Source organism: Telopea speciosissima, chromosome 4 (genome assembly GCF_018873765.1).
Source record: "Telopea speciosissima isolate NSW1024214 ecotype Mountain lineage chromosome 4, Tspe_v1, whole genome shotgun sequence".
NCBI lineage: Eukaryota > Viridiplantae > Streptophyta > Magnoliopsida > Proteales > Proteaceae > Telopea > Telopea speciosissima.
In genome coordinates this window covers 71,931,223-71,946,195 of record NC_057919.1, presented here as the reverse complement: position 1 = coordinate 71,946,195, position 14,973 = coordinate 71,931,223, and the positions used below count along the sequence as shown (strand labels likewise).

Below are 14,973 nucleotides of genomic sequence, written 5' to 3'. Positions count from 1 at the left end.
GACCCCTAGCCCCAATCGATCTCTTCTTTCAGGGTTTTCTTCAAAACCCTGAGCCTTATCGATTTTTTAGAGGAGCTGTTTGCTACTGCCTTTTTCTTCACACAAGTTACTGCTGCCAAGAGTATTATTAGCCCTATTATTCAGCTTCTATTTCTGATTTTTCTGCCAATCCTTTGCCATCATCATGCCAGACTGAGGTTACTACAGCTACTGAAGGAGATAGTCAGTCCAAGACTCGACTTCCTCCCCTATGTCGCTGCCATTAAACTTGATGGAACCAATTATCTCATGTGGACCAGATCACTCTCTTTAATCGTGGCTGGTAGAGGACTTATCGCCATCTTACCGCACCTCTAAACAGCCAATCAAGAGGGTAACCCTAAGGATCGATGGACCGCTAATGATGCTATGGTTATGTCCTTCGTTTCTACATTCTATGCAACCTAACTTCTCTAGTCAAGACTTTCCGACATCGCCACACGATATGGACTATCACAAGGCAACCTATGGCCGATTGGGTAATGGTGCTCGTGTTTATGAGATCGTGAAGACACTCCAAAACACTACTCGTAAGGAGTTGTCTGTCAAGAATATTATGCTGTCCTCAAAAGTTTATGGCAAAGAATCGATCACTATGCTCGATTTCAGCCTTCTACGATCGCCGACATCACCGCCATCGACTTATGTGGACCAATTTCGGTGTACGATTTTTTGGCTGGCCTTAATGCTGATTATGATCCCATTTGTGTGCAAGTTTTGGGTAGGGTTCCTTTCCCCACATTGGAGGAGACCTTTTCTTATGTTCACGGTGAAGAAACACGTCGGGCTGCTATGATGTTGACCCTCACGGTTGAGAGATCAGCTTTACAGGCTGCTGCAGACTCCAGCCCTATTCCTACTTTAGAGAGTACTGCTTTTGCATCTGCTGCTTCAGCAAAAGAGCCTGTGAAGTGTGAATATTACAACAACCCATATCACACTAAGGCTCAGTGCAGGAAATTGCATGGGAAACCCGCTGAATTTGAGGCCAAACGTGATCGTGCTACGACTATAAACAACGCTAATCACACTGAAAGTGTAACTACTGCGCCCACTGCTGAAAATGGTTTTTCCAAGGAAGAATTTCAGGCTCTCCGGTGTATATTACAGACCTCCGCTGCCTCTACTACATCTGCTGCCCGTTAGTCCAATCCCTCAGGTTCCCACTTTGCCCGTTCAGGTATTTCCTTTGCTGGTCATTGTGCATCAGTTGTCTCCACTCCATGGATTATCGACTCCGGTGCCACTGATCACATGACAGGTTCTTCTAGCCTTTTTCACACCTATGCCCCTACTTCTAGCAAGGATAAAGTAAAAATAGCTGATGGATCCCTCTCATCCATTTTAGGGAAAGGGTCCATTAGCTGTTCCCCATCTCTTACCTTGTCTTCTGTGTTGCATATTCCCAATTTCACTACTAATCTTCTTTCTATTAGTAGTATTACTAAAAATCTGAATTGTAAAGTGACATTTTTTCCTACCCATTGGGTCTTTCAGGAACTGGACTCGGGGAAGATGATTGGATCGGGTAAAGTGCATGGTGGACTGTACCTGCTTGATGGAGACCCTCTTGCTACGCAAGCATTACCTTCTCAGCTCTGTCACCCTGCATCTTAATCCTCTGAATTACACCAATGGCATTCCAAACTAGGACATCCCCCATTAGGAACTCTATCCCATTTATTTCCAGCATTAGTTAAAAGTTGTAATAAGGAAGATTTTTTTTGTGAGTCTTGTGTCTTGGCCAAACAGACACGTTCAAATTATCCAGTTTCTAATAAAAGATCTTCTTCCTTATTTCATTTGGTTCATATTGATGTGTGGAGTCCTAGTAGAAAAGCTTCTATTTCTGGTCATCGGTGGTATGTCACTTTTATAGATTATTATTCCAAGTTCATTTGGGTCTACCTCCAACACTCCAAAAATGAAGTTTTTTCCTGTTTTCAGCATTTTCACAAGATGGTTCAGACCCAATTCAGTGCCACTCTCCAGGTCTTGAGAAGTGACAATGAGACAGAGTATATGGAAGGTCAGTTCCAAAGATACCCTGCTGCCCATGGGATCTTGCATCAGACCAGCTATGTTGATACTCCAGCCCAAAATGGTGTGGCTGAGAGGAAAAACTGTCATCTCTTGGAGGTGGCTAGGGCACTTATGTTTGCTCGCAATGTTCCTTCTTTTTATTGGGGAGTTGTTGTCCTCACTGCAGCCTATTTGATTAATAGGCTGCCCAGTCGGGTTCTTGACTCTAAGTCTCTAAGTCCCTTGTCGAGCTCTTACTTGGCTCTTCTTCCTTTATTGTTCCCACGAAGGCGTTTGGCTGCGTTTGTCATGCCAGGGATACAAGGTCCCCTGGTAAACTTGAACCCCGTAGTCTCCGCTGCATTCTCTTAGGATAGTCCCACCCAGTTGGAGATCCGGGGCTGGTCTCTAGATCCTGTGCTAGTAGATTGGGGCGAATCCACACCAGTGGTCTAGGTACCAGCAAAAGCAAGGGCATTGGAAGCGGGAAAAGAGACAGCATGCTAAAGAGATGGCCGACAGGAAGCAAAGGTGAATTTCAAAATTGTTTTAATTTGCAGCCTGGCGGTATGCGAGCGCAACAACTGAGGGGGTTTCAGTGCCCGTGATATCCGTGCCATTTTTTGGCCCAATGGTAGAACAGTAGGAGGACCTTGAGATAAGAGATGCTATCCTTAGCACCTTAGAAGAAGTATCCTCAGATCAGCACACAAACAAGGCGATGAGCAGCCTAGCCTATGGTGCCCAGAAAGCAAGACAAAGAGTTTGAGATGGGGTGAACATTCACTGCTGAGGACGCTTTTCGGCGGGTCACCATTACTTGAGTTAGAAAGGCGAACATCTGGGCAAGGGAAAGCGTAGTGCACCCGGTGCAAATTGGCTTTTTGGTTATTCATAATCTACCAATCAGAATGGAGGGTCCTACCTACGTACATATTTGATAAAATCACTATGTAGGGGGGCGGTCAACTTGATGTGGGAGAGACATGAGTGCAGTTCGATCTTGTGGTGTATTCGTTTGTAGTGAGTAGGGCTTTTTGCTTCTCGGGTGGTGGCGAACAATGTTGCTTGCGTTGCGGGAGATGCCCGCCCGTAGGGCCCGGAATGCTTCCCGCTCGAAAGAATCGCTCACCAGCTAGCCGGACTAGTGGGAGCGGGATCCGACCAGAGAAAATCCTCCTGCCAAACGTACATTGGTCAATATGGATGTTGTTTTTCATGAGACTGTTTCTTATTATTTGTCCCCACCTCTTCAGGGGGAGAGTGTTAGTGAAGATGTATTGACCATAGAACCTCCCCTCCAATCTGTTTACAATGAGTCTGTTCCTGTTCCTCCTACTCCTAGTCCTCCCTCTGCCTTAGGGGGAGAGGTTCCTATACAGGAGGAGACCATCATAGATAATGTTGTTGACATTCCTATTCAAGGGGAGCAAACTCTGGTCTAGAAAACCATTAGTGACTTTTAGAGGAAGATTAATGAATCTAATGTGCAGACTTATACAAGGAAACAGAAGCAGCTTCAATCCATTGTTGCACCAGTACCCATTCAATTGCCGAACCTAGTTCCAGAACCTGCCTCTCCACCTGGTAATGTTTCTTCTCCTGATTTACCTATTGCTCTTAGCAAAGGTGTCAGGGCTTGCACCAAGCATCCTATATCCCATGTTGTTTCTTATGACTCCCTTTCTCCATCCTTTCGTGCTTTTGTTTCTTCTCTTTCTTCTGTTCGTATTCCTAACAATTGGCAGGAAGCTCTATCAAAAGGTAGATGGCATTGTGGATAGATACAATGCACAACTCGTGGCAAAGGGGTTCACTCAGACATACGGCATTGATTACCAGGAGACCTTTACCTCTGTTGCAAAGCTGAATACTGTTCGAGTTTTGATATCTTGTGCAGTCAATCTTGGATGGGAATTGCAACAGTTGGATGTGAAGAATGCCTTCCTAAACGGAGAATTGGATGAGGAGGTGTATATGGACATTCCACCTAGGTTCTCTTGTGACAAAAACCAACGTAAAGTGTGTAAATTAAAGCGTGCACTTTATGGGCTGAAGCAGTCACCTCGAGCATGGTTTGGCCGATTCCACAAAGCCATGATTTTTGTGGGCTATAAGTAGAGTAATGCTGATCACACTCTCTTTATAAAGAGGGTTGGTGGAAAACTCACTATTCTTATAGTCTAAGTTGATGACATAGTGGTTACTAGCAATGATGGTGATGAGATCAGTCGGTTGAAGACCTTTCTTGGGCAAGAGTTTGAGATTAAAGATCTAGGGAAGCTACGGTACTTTCGTGGGATTGGGATTGGGATTGCCAGATCCTCTAAAAGCATCTTTCTCTCCCAAAGGAAGTATGTCCTAGATTTATTGGCTGAAACTGGTTTGTAAGGATGTCACCCTTCAGATACTCCTATAGATGCTATTGTTCGTCTCAACGAAAAAGAGGGTAAACCTATTGATAAAGGTCGATACCAAAGACTAGTGGGGAAGTTGATTAATCTCTCACACACGTCCTGATATTGCTATTGTTGTGAGTACTGAGAGTCAATTTATGCATGATCCCTACTCTTCTCATATGGAGGTTGTTCTTCGTATCCTTGATAAAGGCCGATACCAAAGACTAGAGGGGAAGTTGATTTATCTCTCACACACACATCCTGATATTGCTGTTGTTGCGAGTACTGTAAGTCAATTTATGCATGATCCCTACTCTTCTCATATGGAGGCTGTTCTCCGTATCCTTCACTACCTGAAGTCAGCTCCAAGAAAAAGCATTCTCCTATCTCCTCATGGTCACCTACGAATAGCGGCATACACTGATGCTGATTGGGCTAGTTCTACAGATCACAAGTCCATCTCTGGGTATTGTTCTTTTGTAGGTGGCAATCTTGTCACTTGGCGTAGCAAGATGCAAAATGTGGTTGCTCATTCTAGTGCTAAAGCAGAATTTCATGCTATGGCACAAGGTATTTGTGAGTTACTTTGGCTCAAAGGATTGTTACAAGATCTTGGTGTTCCTCTTCATCTTCCTATGATGTTGTACTGTCAAAACAAGGCTGCAATCAGCATTGCACATAACCCGGTACATCATGATCGCACCAAGCATGTTGAAGTGGATAGGCATTTCATCAAGGAGAAATTGGAAGAATGGCTAATTTGTGTTCCCTTTGTGAAATCTACTGATCATCTTGCTGATATTGTCACCAAGGGATTATCTGGAAAGCTATTTCATCCTAGTTTAGTCAAGTTGGGCATGATTGACATTTTTGCCCCAACTTGAGGGGGAGTGTTGAATAATGTAAACCAGAATACCGTGGGGGTATGCTGGTCTTTTTACTGCTTTATTTTTTATGTTTATGTACTGCCTAGCTATGTCGGCTATGCTGGGGGTATTATTGTCATTAGAGTGTAACTCTTCATATTATAAATATATGGCTTGTTTGATCATATCGATCATTCAAGCATTCTCCTATTTTTCTATTTTGTTAACAGTAACTATTTATTCTGTGATTATGTGAGTCTGTAATTCTGTCATTATGTGAGTAAGTAATTATGTGATTCATTGATTTTGTAATTATGTGATTATGTGATTCATTGATTTTGTAATTCTGTGATTATGCTATTTTGCAATTCCTTAATTATGTACTTCAATTCTTTCATATTTATTTAGTATATAAGTAGCATTATATAAAAATTAATATGCTATTTGTGCTTAATAAAATGGTTATATAAAAAAAAAATAACACTAGAACACCTTGTTCGCCAAGGCGACGCCTTACGGCCGCCCTATTGCCAAAGCGCTTAGGAAGGCCCTCAAACACCACAGTCGCCTTGCCGCCTTGATAACTATGGAGGAGAAGGTTGGAGGTGAGAAGAGTAGAAGAGAAGATTTAGGGGGAAGAGAGAAGAAGATGTGCAGCCAAAAGTTAGAGAGAGAAGATTCCTCTACCCTATTTGATTTACTAACATGAAGTGAGAATTACATACACCTCCCTAGCAAGGTAAAAGGTGAAAAAGTAGAATTACAACATAAGACAATAAGATACTAAACTGTGCCCAAACTACCCTTATTACATAAACCCTAACACAGCGATCATGCTTTTTGCCGCGAGACTATCGACCCGGGATAGAGTGAGTTCGTCGAGGCTGCTTTGGGTGTCTTTTGGAGTCCAGAAATTTGCCCTTTCTTTAGCGCATTGTTTTTTGATGGGGCTATTGCCCTCCTTTTTTCAAGTTCTTGCCATTTTTGGTAGGGCTTTATAATTGGTTCGTGGTTCATGCTTGCTTGTATCCTCTCCCCACCCCCTTTCTTTCCTTTGGTAATGAATATTTTATTCACCCGAAAAAAACTAATTAATTTATATGGGTCACTTATCCCTCATATATGAGCTTTCAAAATAGGCCCACTTCAATAGAAAACATGAAAATTCCCAGATCATGACCCGTGTAACCCATTAGATTAGGATTTGGGCTTGTTCCAGCGTGAATACTTGTGCTGGAACCTCTATACAAGATTCTGTTGATCAGAAAAGTTCATAACAAATTATTTTAGTTATTGAAAACAAGGGTATCGCAGGTCTGATCACTTTTGGGTGTCGTGATCCTGTTATCTTGGACTGTTCTGAACTTATTAGAAGGTTAGGCCAGACTCCACTATTAACAAGTTAGAAGGTGGGATGGTAACCCAAAACCCCAGAGCCCCACCTTGTTCTGCAGAACCACAATCATTCATATTATAAACTGGTAAATGAACTAAATGCTTCTAGGGATGGGACAGATATGCATTTTATGGAGATTTATTCCATTAGCTATCACCTGTACGAAGAAATAGTGTTTGGGGGATAAAGATAAACCCTTATTTATTTGTTGTGTTACAAAAAAAATGCATACGAGTGAGATTGGTGGGATTGCTCAATGAATGATATCCTTCACCTTGTAAATTTTGTTTTGTTGAGAAAGAGAGATATTTCTTTGGCATTTGCTAGTTTGTAAAGAAACCATGCGGCAGTAATAGAGAGTGCAATAAATTTTGGCTCTAAGATTTCAGAGAAAAATAGATGAGTAAATACATTTCACTCCAGAGTCTTTAGCTTACCCTGAAATTGCAACTGTTAGTGAGTCTATGGTTAGTAGGTTAGGCAAATTTATCAAATGAAGACATTGTGCCCACATGATAATATACTCACTTAGTAATGAAAATATTAGGAGAAAGCTTCCAGAAAAGGAAAATATCAACTATCCCAAGAAGAATGTCTATAACTGGAATCCATTAGAACTGAATCAAACGTTTCGCAGTTACAATTCTAATGAATGCTTTAACATAGTTTATATACATAATTTTCAATGAATGTTCTCTACCAATCCTAGGTAAAAAGAGAGATATTCTCAACTAAGAATTGGACTACACATAACCTCCTCCCTCTTTCCTGTTTTTATTTCAAGGTATGAAGCTCTGATGACCAACTACGATCCTAAAGCATAGAAGAGATTATGTTTTTAAAATGGAAAAGTAAAGGATGATGGTCTATCACTTACCTTAAGAGACCTAGATGAAGGGGGTTGGGAAAAACCACTCAAGTGTGCCAGTGCTGCTGCAAGAGCACCTGTTCCTCGTTCTCCAATCAATTTTTCTGCAGTTGGGATGAAGAACCTTACAGATTCTGGATGAACCCCATCGAGAGTAGCTACAACTTGCTCAGCAGAAGACTCTAAAACTTCTTCAATTGCTGGCGGACTGATAAACTCAAAACTGCAGCCCACATCACGTTCAAGGGATTTGACAGTTCTCCTCTGGCTACCAGTAAACATCAGAATAACATTACCTTCCTTTCCGGCACGCCCTGTTCGACCAGAGCGATGCACAAAAGTTTCTGGATCATTGGGAAGCTCATAGTGGATAACCTGGATAAAAGGAAAACCAGCAAAGAGGGTCACAAGCTTCTCAATGTACAAAATATGAGTTTGACTTTAAGAATCTGGAAATATAAAAGAGGTCAACTCCATGTTAGCACTGAATGTTCTAAATTAATAATAGATCCAAAATATTAAATCATTAAGTTGGCAATAACCATTATACATAAACTGCTCTCTCTCTCTCTCTCTCTCTCTCTCTCCTTTTTCTGCATAACATCATGTCCAACTTTTTCCTTAAACTACCGTTCACTCAAGTCCTTTATCACATGAAGACAAATTAATCAAATAGGCTATAGTGAAGGAATAATGATGGTTTGTGAACATAGTAATCAAGGCGGAAGGCGACTCATGGCATTTTAGAGGGGAAAAATCAAGGTGACACCGCCATGGCGCCAAGGCGTCCAAGGCGACCAATGAGTCTTGACGCCATGGCGATGCCTTGGTGACACCTTGATAACTATGTTTGTGAAACCAGAGGAGTCCTACTAGCAGGAGTACATAAACTACATTTTTTGATTTAGGGGTGTAACAGTGTTAACTTGATAAATCATTGAACAAAGAGAGGAAGAAGAAGGAGAACCGAAGGGAGAAAGGAGAGAAAATAAGAGAGAGAGAGAGAGAGAGAGAAGAAGAAGAAGAAGAAACAAGTCACTCAAATGTGGTTTTGTTAAGTTTTATTGCCAAAAGACAAAAATACCCTCACTCACTTAAGTGAAGCTGGTGTTTCTACGACATTCTCCCAGAAGCATTTCTCACATACAGAAACACCAATTTGGTGTTTCTCAAATGTGGATCAAAAGTGTGCCAAGTGCCCAGTTCTTTTTTCTTTTTTTTTTTAAAAAAACAGAGAATCAAACAGGACATACCACACAGTTTTCACACCGATTATGTTCCAAAAAATAAAAACACCAGAATTGTTATACAGAGCCTCAGAGTCCAAAGATTCACAATTTTGAATCCCAATTCTACTCAATAAATCCTCATTGTGGTTCTAAAATTCAATTTGGCCTTGACAACTATGCTTAGAACAACTTCTAGAAACCTTTTTTTCCTCGTTTGCCTTGTGATAACTTGATATTTATTTTGAACATGGACACTGGAAGAATTCACCAACCGTGAGAGGATGAGCTTCTGTCTCTGACGATGACCTTCAGTCTTCGGCGTTAACCTTCTTCTTTCCTTTCGGCCTGCCTGCCTGTCCCTCCTCCTCTTTGTCTCGAGCCTTGCTGGGGGTATGCAGTCATCCCCCAGAACCTTCCACCCCCTGCCTCTCCGTCACCACCACCACCACGGCAAGCCATCCTTCTCCACCTCCGCTGTCATCAACGGCTCCCCAAACTCAAACCTTATCTGAGGCCTCTTCGACCTGGTCAGCTCTATTCACCCCCCCTCATCCTCTCACGACAGCCTGGCTCTGCACTTTATCGCCCCTTCAACTGTTGGTTCAACAAAAGTAGCCCTTTGCCCTGTGGGCTTCCTTGAAGATGAGGCGAAGCTTTGGGAAAATTGTCTGGTTGGCAATTTCCTTGGCTCTAGGCCACCGTTTCACACTATTAAGCTCTCGCTCTCCAAGCAATGGAGACCAAAAGGAAATAACGAGACTTCACTTCTAGACAATGGCTTCTTTATTTTTAAGTTCTCTGAGGAACTTGACAAGCTGCGTGCTCTGGAGGGAGGTCCTTGGCTAGTGGGAAAGAAGCCAATTTTTCTTAAGCAATGGCACCGGCATCTTCAGCTCCGGTGGCTGGACATCTCTCCTCTTCCTCTTTGGGTCTCTCTTCCCGGTCTTCCCTTGCATTACTGGTGCTCAGAAGGCCTTAGCACTGTGGGTTCAGTTCTGGGAACCCCTCTCTTTTTTCACCTTCGAACCTCCAGAAAAGATCAACTAGCCTATGCTCGTGTCTGCATAGAAGTCTCTGCTGCTGATCCGCTTCCTTCTTTCATCACGGTTCATGAAGGTAACAATTACACTTTTGAGCAAGAGGTCCACTTCGACTGGAAGCCACCTCAATGTCTCTTCTGCAAATCCTTTGGTCACGACTCTAAGATTTGCACCCCGAAAGTTGTAATCCCTAATCGTGAAGTTCAGCCCACTTAGCCTTCCTCTTCACCGCGTCCTCTGCCATCTGCGGTTCGTGCTCCTTCTCATGGTAGGACTCGAAACAGGATCAGGCGCCGGAATCCTCATCGGAAAAATTCTCTAGCGGATGCTTCTCCTGGGTCTTTACACGCTGGTCACAACAGGTTCTCTGTGCTAGCCCCTTCTGACGATGCAGCTGAAATTGATGCCTGCCCCGAGGTGCTCCAATTCCAGATATCGAATCCCAGTCGATTTCGCATGTCATCCAATCCTCACGCTATCCCCTCTGCTCAAGCTCCGTTTGATCCTAATATTGCCGACCCCCTGTCGGCGATTCAGACTGGCGATGGCGTAGGTCCTCTCGTTGGTCTCCCCTCTACGAGTTCCAATCTCTCACCTCTTTCTTCTCGACCAGGTACTTCACCAAAAAGTCCTTCGCCTTTTCCCCCTTTTGGTTCAACCCCCTCTTCTCTCCCCTCCACCTGTCAACCTGTGATCCCCACTACTTCTCAAAACCCTTCTATCCTTGGACCTGGACCTCCTATTCCCCTTCTGGGTTCTCGGGTATCCTCCCATATTCACTTGAACTGTCTTAACCAAAATTGCACACCATCGTACCACCCAATCCCGGTTCACTCCATCTCCCCTTTCAAACCCTGTGAACCAAAACCTCCCTTCCCCCTTGGCCAATTCTACCCCTGCTTGCTCTTATCGTAGGAGGCAACGAAGCTCCTCTCAGCCCCTATCTGTCCTCTCTAGGCTTTGTGAGCCTATGATGCCCTTTCCCCCTCTGTCCAAATAAATCAAGGCCTCCTCTGGAATACTAGGGGCTTAAATTCTTTGGCTAAGCAAGCTGCGGTTCGTTCCAAAATTAACCTTTCTCATGCAAGCTTCTGTTGTTTAATTGAAACTCATATCAAGGAGTCCAATTCTGCTAGTATCATGGCCTCCATTGCCCCTGGTTGGTCCTCTCTCTCCAACTATTCTCACCACCCAAATGGCAAAATTTGGCTTTTATGGGATCCTTCAAAGTTTGTTATCTCCCTCATCTCCTCTTCCTCTCAATTCCTGCACCTTAAATTCCATGATATCCTTACCCAATCTTTAATTCTTTTCATTGTTATCTATGCTTCAAACTGCCCCTCTCAAAGACTCTCTCTTTGGACTGACTTGCGCTCCATTGCAAATCTGATTGGAACTGCCCCTTGGGGGCTTGGGGGAGATTTTAATGTTATTAGATTCAGTCATGAGAAGCAGGGTGGAGTTCATCTTGACATGGATGCTATTAATTCTTTCAATGACTGCATTGAAGACATTAGGGTTAATGATCTAAGATGGACTGGCCCTCCTTACACTTGGAATAACAAAAGATCAGGCTCTGCTCGTATAACTTGTAAGTTGGACAGAATTCTGGTCAATGAAGAGTGGCTGTCTTCCCTCCCTTCATCTCTTGCCACTTTTGATACTCCAGGGATCTCGGATCGCTTCTCTATCACTCTTACCATCCAACACATTTCCTTTGGTCCTAAACCTTTCAAGTTCTTTGACATGTGGACATCAAATAACAATTTTTTGCCCACAGTTCAGGAGGCTTGGAACAAAAATGTAAATGCCTTCTCCTCCCCTCTTGTTGCTTTTGCCAGGAAAGTTCGCAATGTAAAGGATGCCCTCAAAAGTGGGAACAAGAGCTCTTTTGGCAACATCTCCCAGCAGGTCTTGCTTTGCAAAGATAAGCTCTCTACTATTCAGCTGCAGTTACAATATGATACTCTCAATGTCTCCTTGGCTGAAGAAGAAAAGGAGGTTTCCCTTGAGCTCTCATCCCTCCTCTCTCAAGAAGAATGCTTCCTTAAGCAAAAATCCAGGATCAAATGGCAGGATTTGAGTGACTCAAATTCAGCTTATTTTCATCGGTCCTTGAAAGCCAGGACAAATGCAAATTCTATCCTCATGCTAAGGGCTCCTGATGGTTCGGCTATTACTACTGTGAAATATATTAAGGACACGCCAGTCAATCACTTCAACGATATCTTCAATGGTCCATTAGATGATCCGGGCTCTTTCCCCAACAGCCTGCTTAACAAGTTCATCCCTGAGGAGCTGCTCCCTTCTCTTCGGGCTATTCCTGATAAATCAGAAATTGAAGCAGCTCTTAAAGTCAATGGGGCTCCTGGCCCAGATGGTTTCAGCATGGGCTTTTACTTAGCAGCTTGGGATATAATTAAGACAGACCTCATCAAAGCTGTTCAGAGCTTCTTCTTCAATCCGTGTCAAATCAAAGGGGTAAACCACACTTTTCTTTGCCGTATTCCCAAAAAGGAAGGGGCCTCTATGATGTCGGATTGCAGGCCCATTGCCCTTGCAATCTGATATACAAGTTTATTGCCAAAATCGTTGCCATCAGACTCATAGGTGGTGTGGATTTGCTTGTCAGCGAAAACCAGTCGGCTTTCATCCCAAGCAGATGTAGTTCGGACAATATCCTCCTTTGTAATGAGATTGTTAGAGGTTTTGAAAGATCTAGTCACTGCCAAGCAGCCCTCATGAAGATAGATACTCACAAGGCTTTTGACTCTCTAAGATGGGACTTCATTATCAATGTGATGAATAAGATGGGCTTTCCTCCTGCTTTTATTCACTGGATCCATGTTTGAATCTCCACTACAAGGCTCTCAGTTCTAGTCAATGGCAGCCCAGCAGGTCACTTCTCAACCTCAAAAGGAATCAGACAAGGGTGCCCCCTCTCCCCTTACATCTTCACTTTGGCTCTAGAAGTTCATTCAAGAGACATTTAAATATGCACGAACAAGAATCTTATATCTCCCATTCCCAAGTGCAAAGCTCTCAAGCTCTCCCACTTGGCTTTTGCTGATGACCTCATGATCCTCTCCAAGGCCCCCATCAGTTCCTTTGAAACGATTATGGCTTGTCTGCATCGCTGCAAATTGATCTCAGGGCTGTGTATCAACTCTTCTAAATCCCTTCTTTTCCTTGTTGGGGTTCCTGACTTAGACAGAGCACCCCTGATTGAGAAAGTGGGCTTTCCAGTTGGCCAGTTCCCTGTTAAATATTTGGGGCTCCCTCTGATCCTGCCAGGCTCTCAGCCCACCATTGCACTCCTATGTTGGATCTTATCAGGAAAAGACTTCAACTCTGGAAAGGAAAGCTTCTATCTTATGCAAGTCGGCTAGTTCTTATCAAATCAGTGTTGGAATCTTCCTACATCTACTGGTCGGGTATTTATGGATTGCCTCATTCTACTATCAAGGCATTGGAATCCCTTATGGCCTCCTTCCTCTGGAAGGGCACTGACTCCTCTAGATTCCTCCATCCGATCAGCTGGGCTTTAGTCTGCCTCCCAAAAGAAGAGGGTGGCTTGGGTATCCAAAGAATCAAGGAGGTTAACTTGGCCGGCATCATCAAATTGATTTGGAAGATAGTCTAAAAAAAAAGAAGTATTTAGGTTGATTGGATCTACTCAAGGCACCTTCAGCAAGACTCTATTTGGACCGTCTCCTCTTCCTCTGATGCTTCTTGGGTCTGGCGGAAGATTTCAGCCACTCGTTCCCTTGTTCAATGAGCTATATGCTCCCGCATTGGGGATGGTTCCACTACTTCCCTCTGGCTGGATTATTGGCATCCTATGGGCATCCTTCTCCATCTTGTTAGCCCTAGAGTTATCCGCAGTTCAAGCATCCCCAGAAATGCTCAGGTTGCTGATATCCTCGACCCCTCTGGTTGGGACCCGCCACCTTCTTCACATCAGACTCTCTCCAACATTTGGTCTACTCTTCCAACCATCAATCTTGGGAGAGGTAATTGTGTCATGTGGGTCGCCTTCCAAGACGGGTTCCTTCTCCGCAAAAGCTGCCTGGGATCATATTCGCATCAAAAGTTCTCCTGCTCTTTGGAGAAAGCTTCTTTGGTTCAAGCATCACATCCCCCGTCACTGCTTCACTGCCTGGCGAGCGCTCTCCAACTGTCTTCCAACTCAGTTCTTCCTTCGTCATCGCTAGATTGTTGCTTCTCCTTCTTGCTGCCTTCGCTAGAACAATGTGGAAGACACTGAGCACCTTTTCTTTGCTTGCCCCTTCTCCTTGGCTATTTGGGAGGGGATCTTAGCAAAATGTTGGCCTAGACGTCGTAGAATTTTGCCATTCAGTAGAGAGTGGCTTCGGATTGATAAGACTTTTGCTGGTTCTTCTAGCTGCGACACGGTGGGTAAATTAGCTTTTTGTGCCGCGCCATCCATCACATCTGGATGGAGCGAAACCTTAGGAAATGGACCTCCACATCTCGTACTCACCAGCAGAGTTGGGATTCCATTTCTTACGAAATCTAACCACGCTTATCTTTGGTCCCTCCCCCTTTTTGTAATGACACCCCAAGGAACAGGCTTATTGTTGCCTCCTGGGGTCTGTCCTCCATTTCTCTCCAGCCCTCCCCTGTTTGAGGAGCTGGCTTTTCTTTTCTTTCTTCTCGCTCCCTAAGGGAGCTGCTGTATCTTTCTCTCTTTGGTAATGAATTTTTTTATTCACCCAAAAAAAAAACTTCTAGAAACCTATGAGAACCCAATTCAACTACTGCTGCTTCTAGAAACTACTCAAATCAGTGGTCCATTTGGAGAATGTTCCTCATCTTTCTTCTACCGACTGCAACAAAGTCCAAGATAACAGACACTTGCCAAAATTCCACTCAATTCTATAAATATGAAATGGCATTCTTGTGATTCTATGAAACTCAACCCACTACCCATGTTTGTTTCAAGGAACAATTTGACCAATAAGATGAGTGCAGGATCCTGTCACAAGGATCACCACATCTGCGACATGACAAAGATGGATGGCCATGTGACAGGTAAACGTCACTAATAAAGGGAGTATCCAGTGCACGAGCGTCCCGCCACTGCAGCATCT

The 14,973-nt window shown here is 43.6% G+C and overlaps 1 protein-coding gene across 1 annotated transcript in view; it reads right to left on the bottom strand.

Annotated features, from left to right (window-relative positions):
* The window catches only part of LOC122658344 (DEAD-box ATP-dependent RNA helicase 3, chloroplastic-like), a 70,780-nt gene that overhangs the window by 12,458 nt on the left and 43,349 nt on the right, over positions 1-14,973 (bottom strand). Inside the window, exon 6 of the mRNA XM_043853261.1 lies at positions 7,602-7,965. Within this exon, the coding sequence (XP_043709196.1) occupies positions 7,602-7,965 (364 nt within the window). The remainder of the gene's footprint in view (positions 1-7,601; positions 7,966-14,973) is intronic.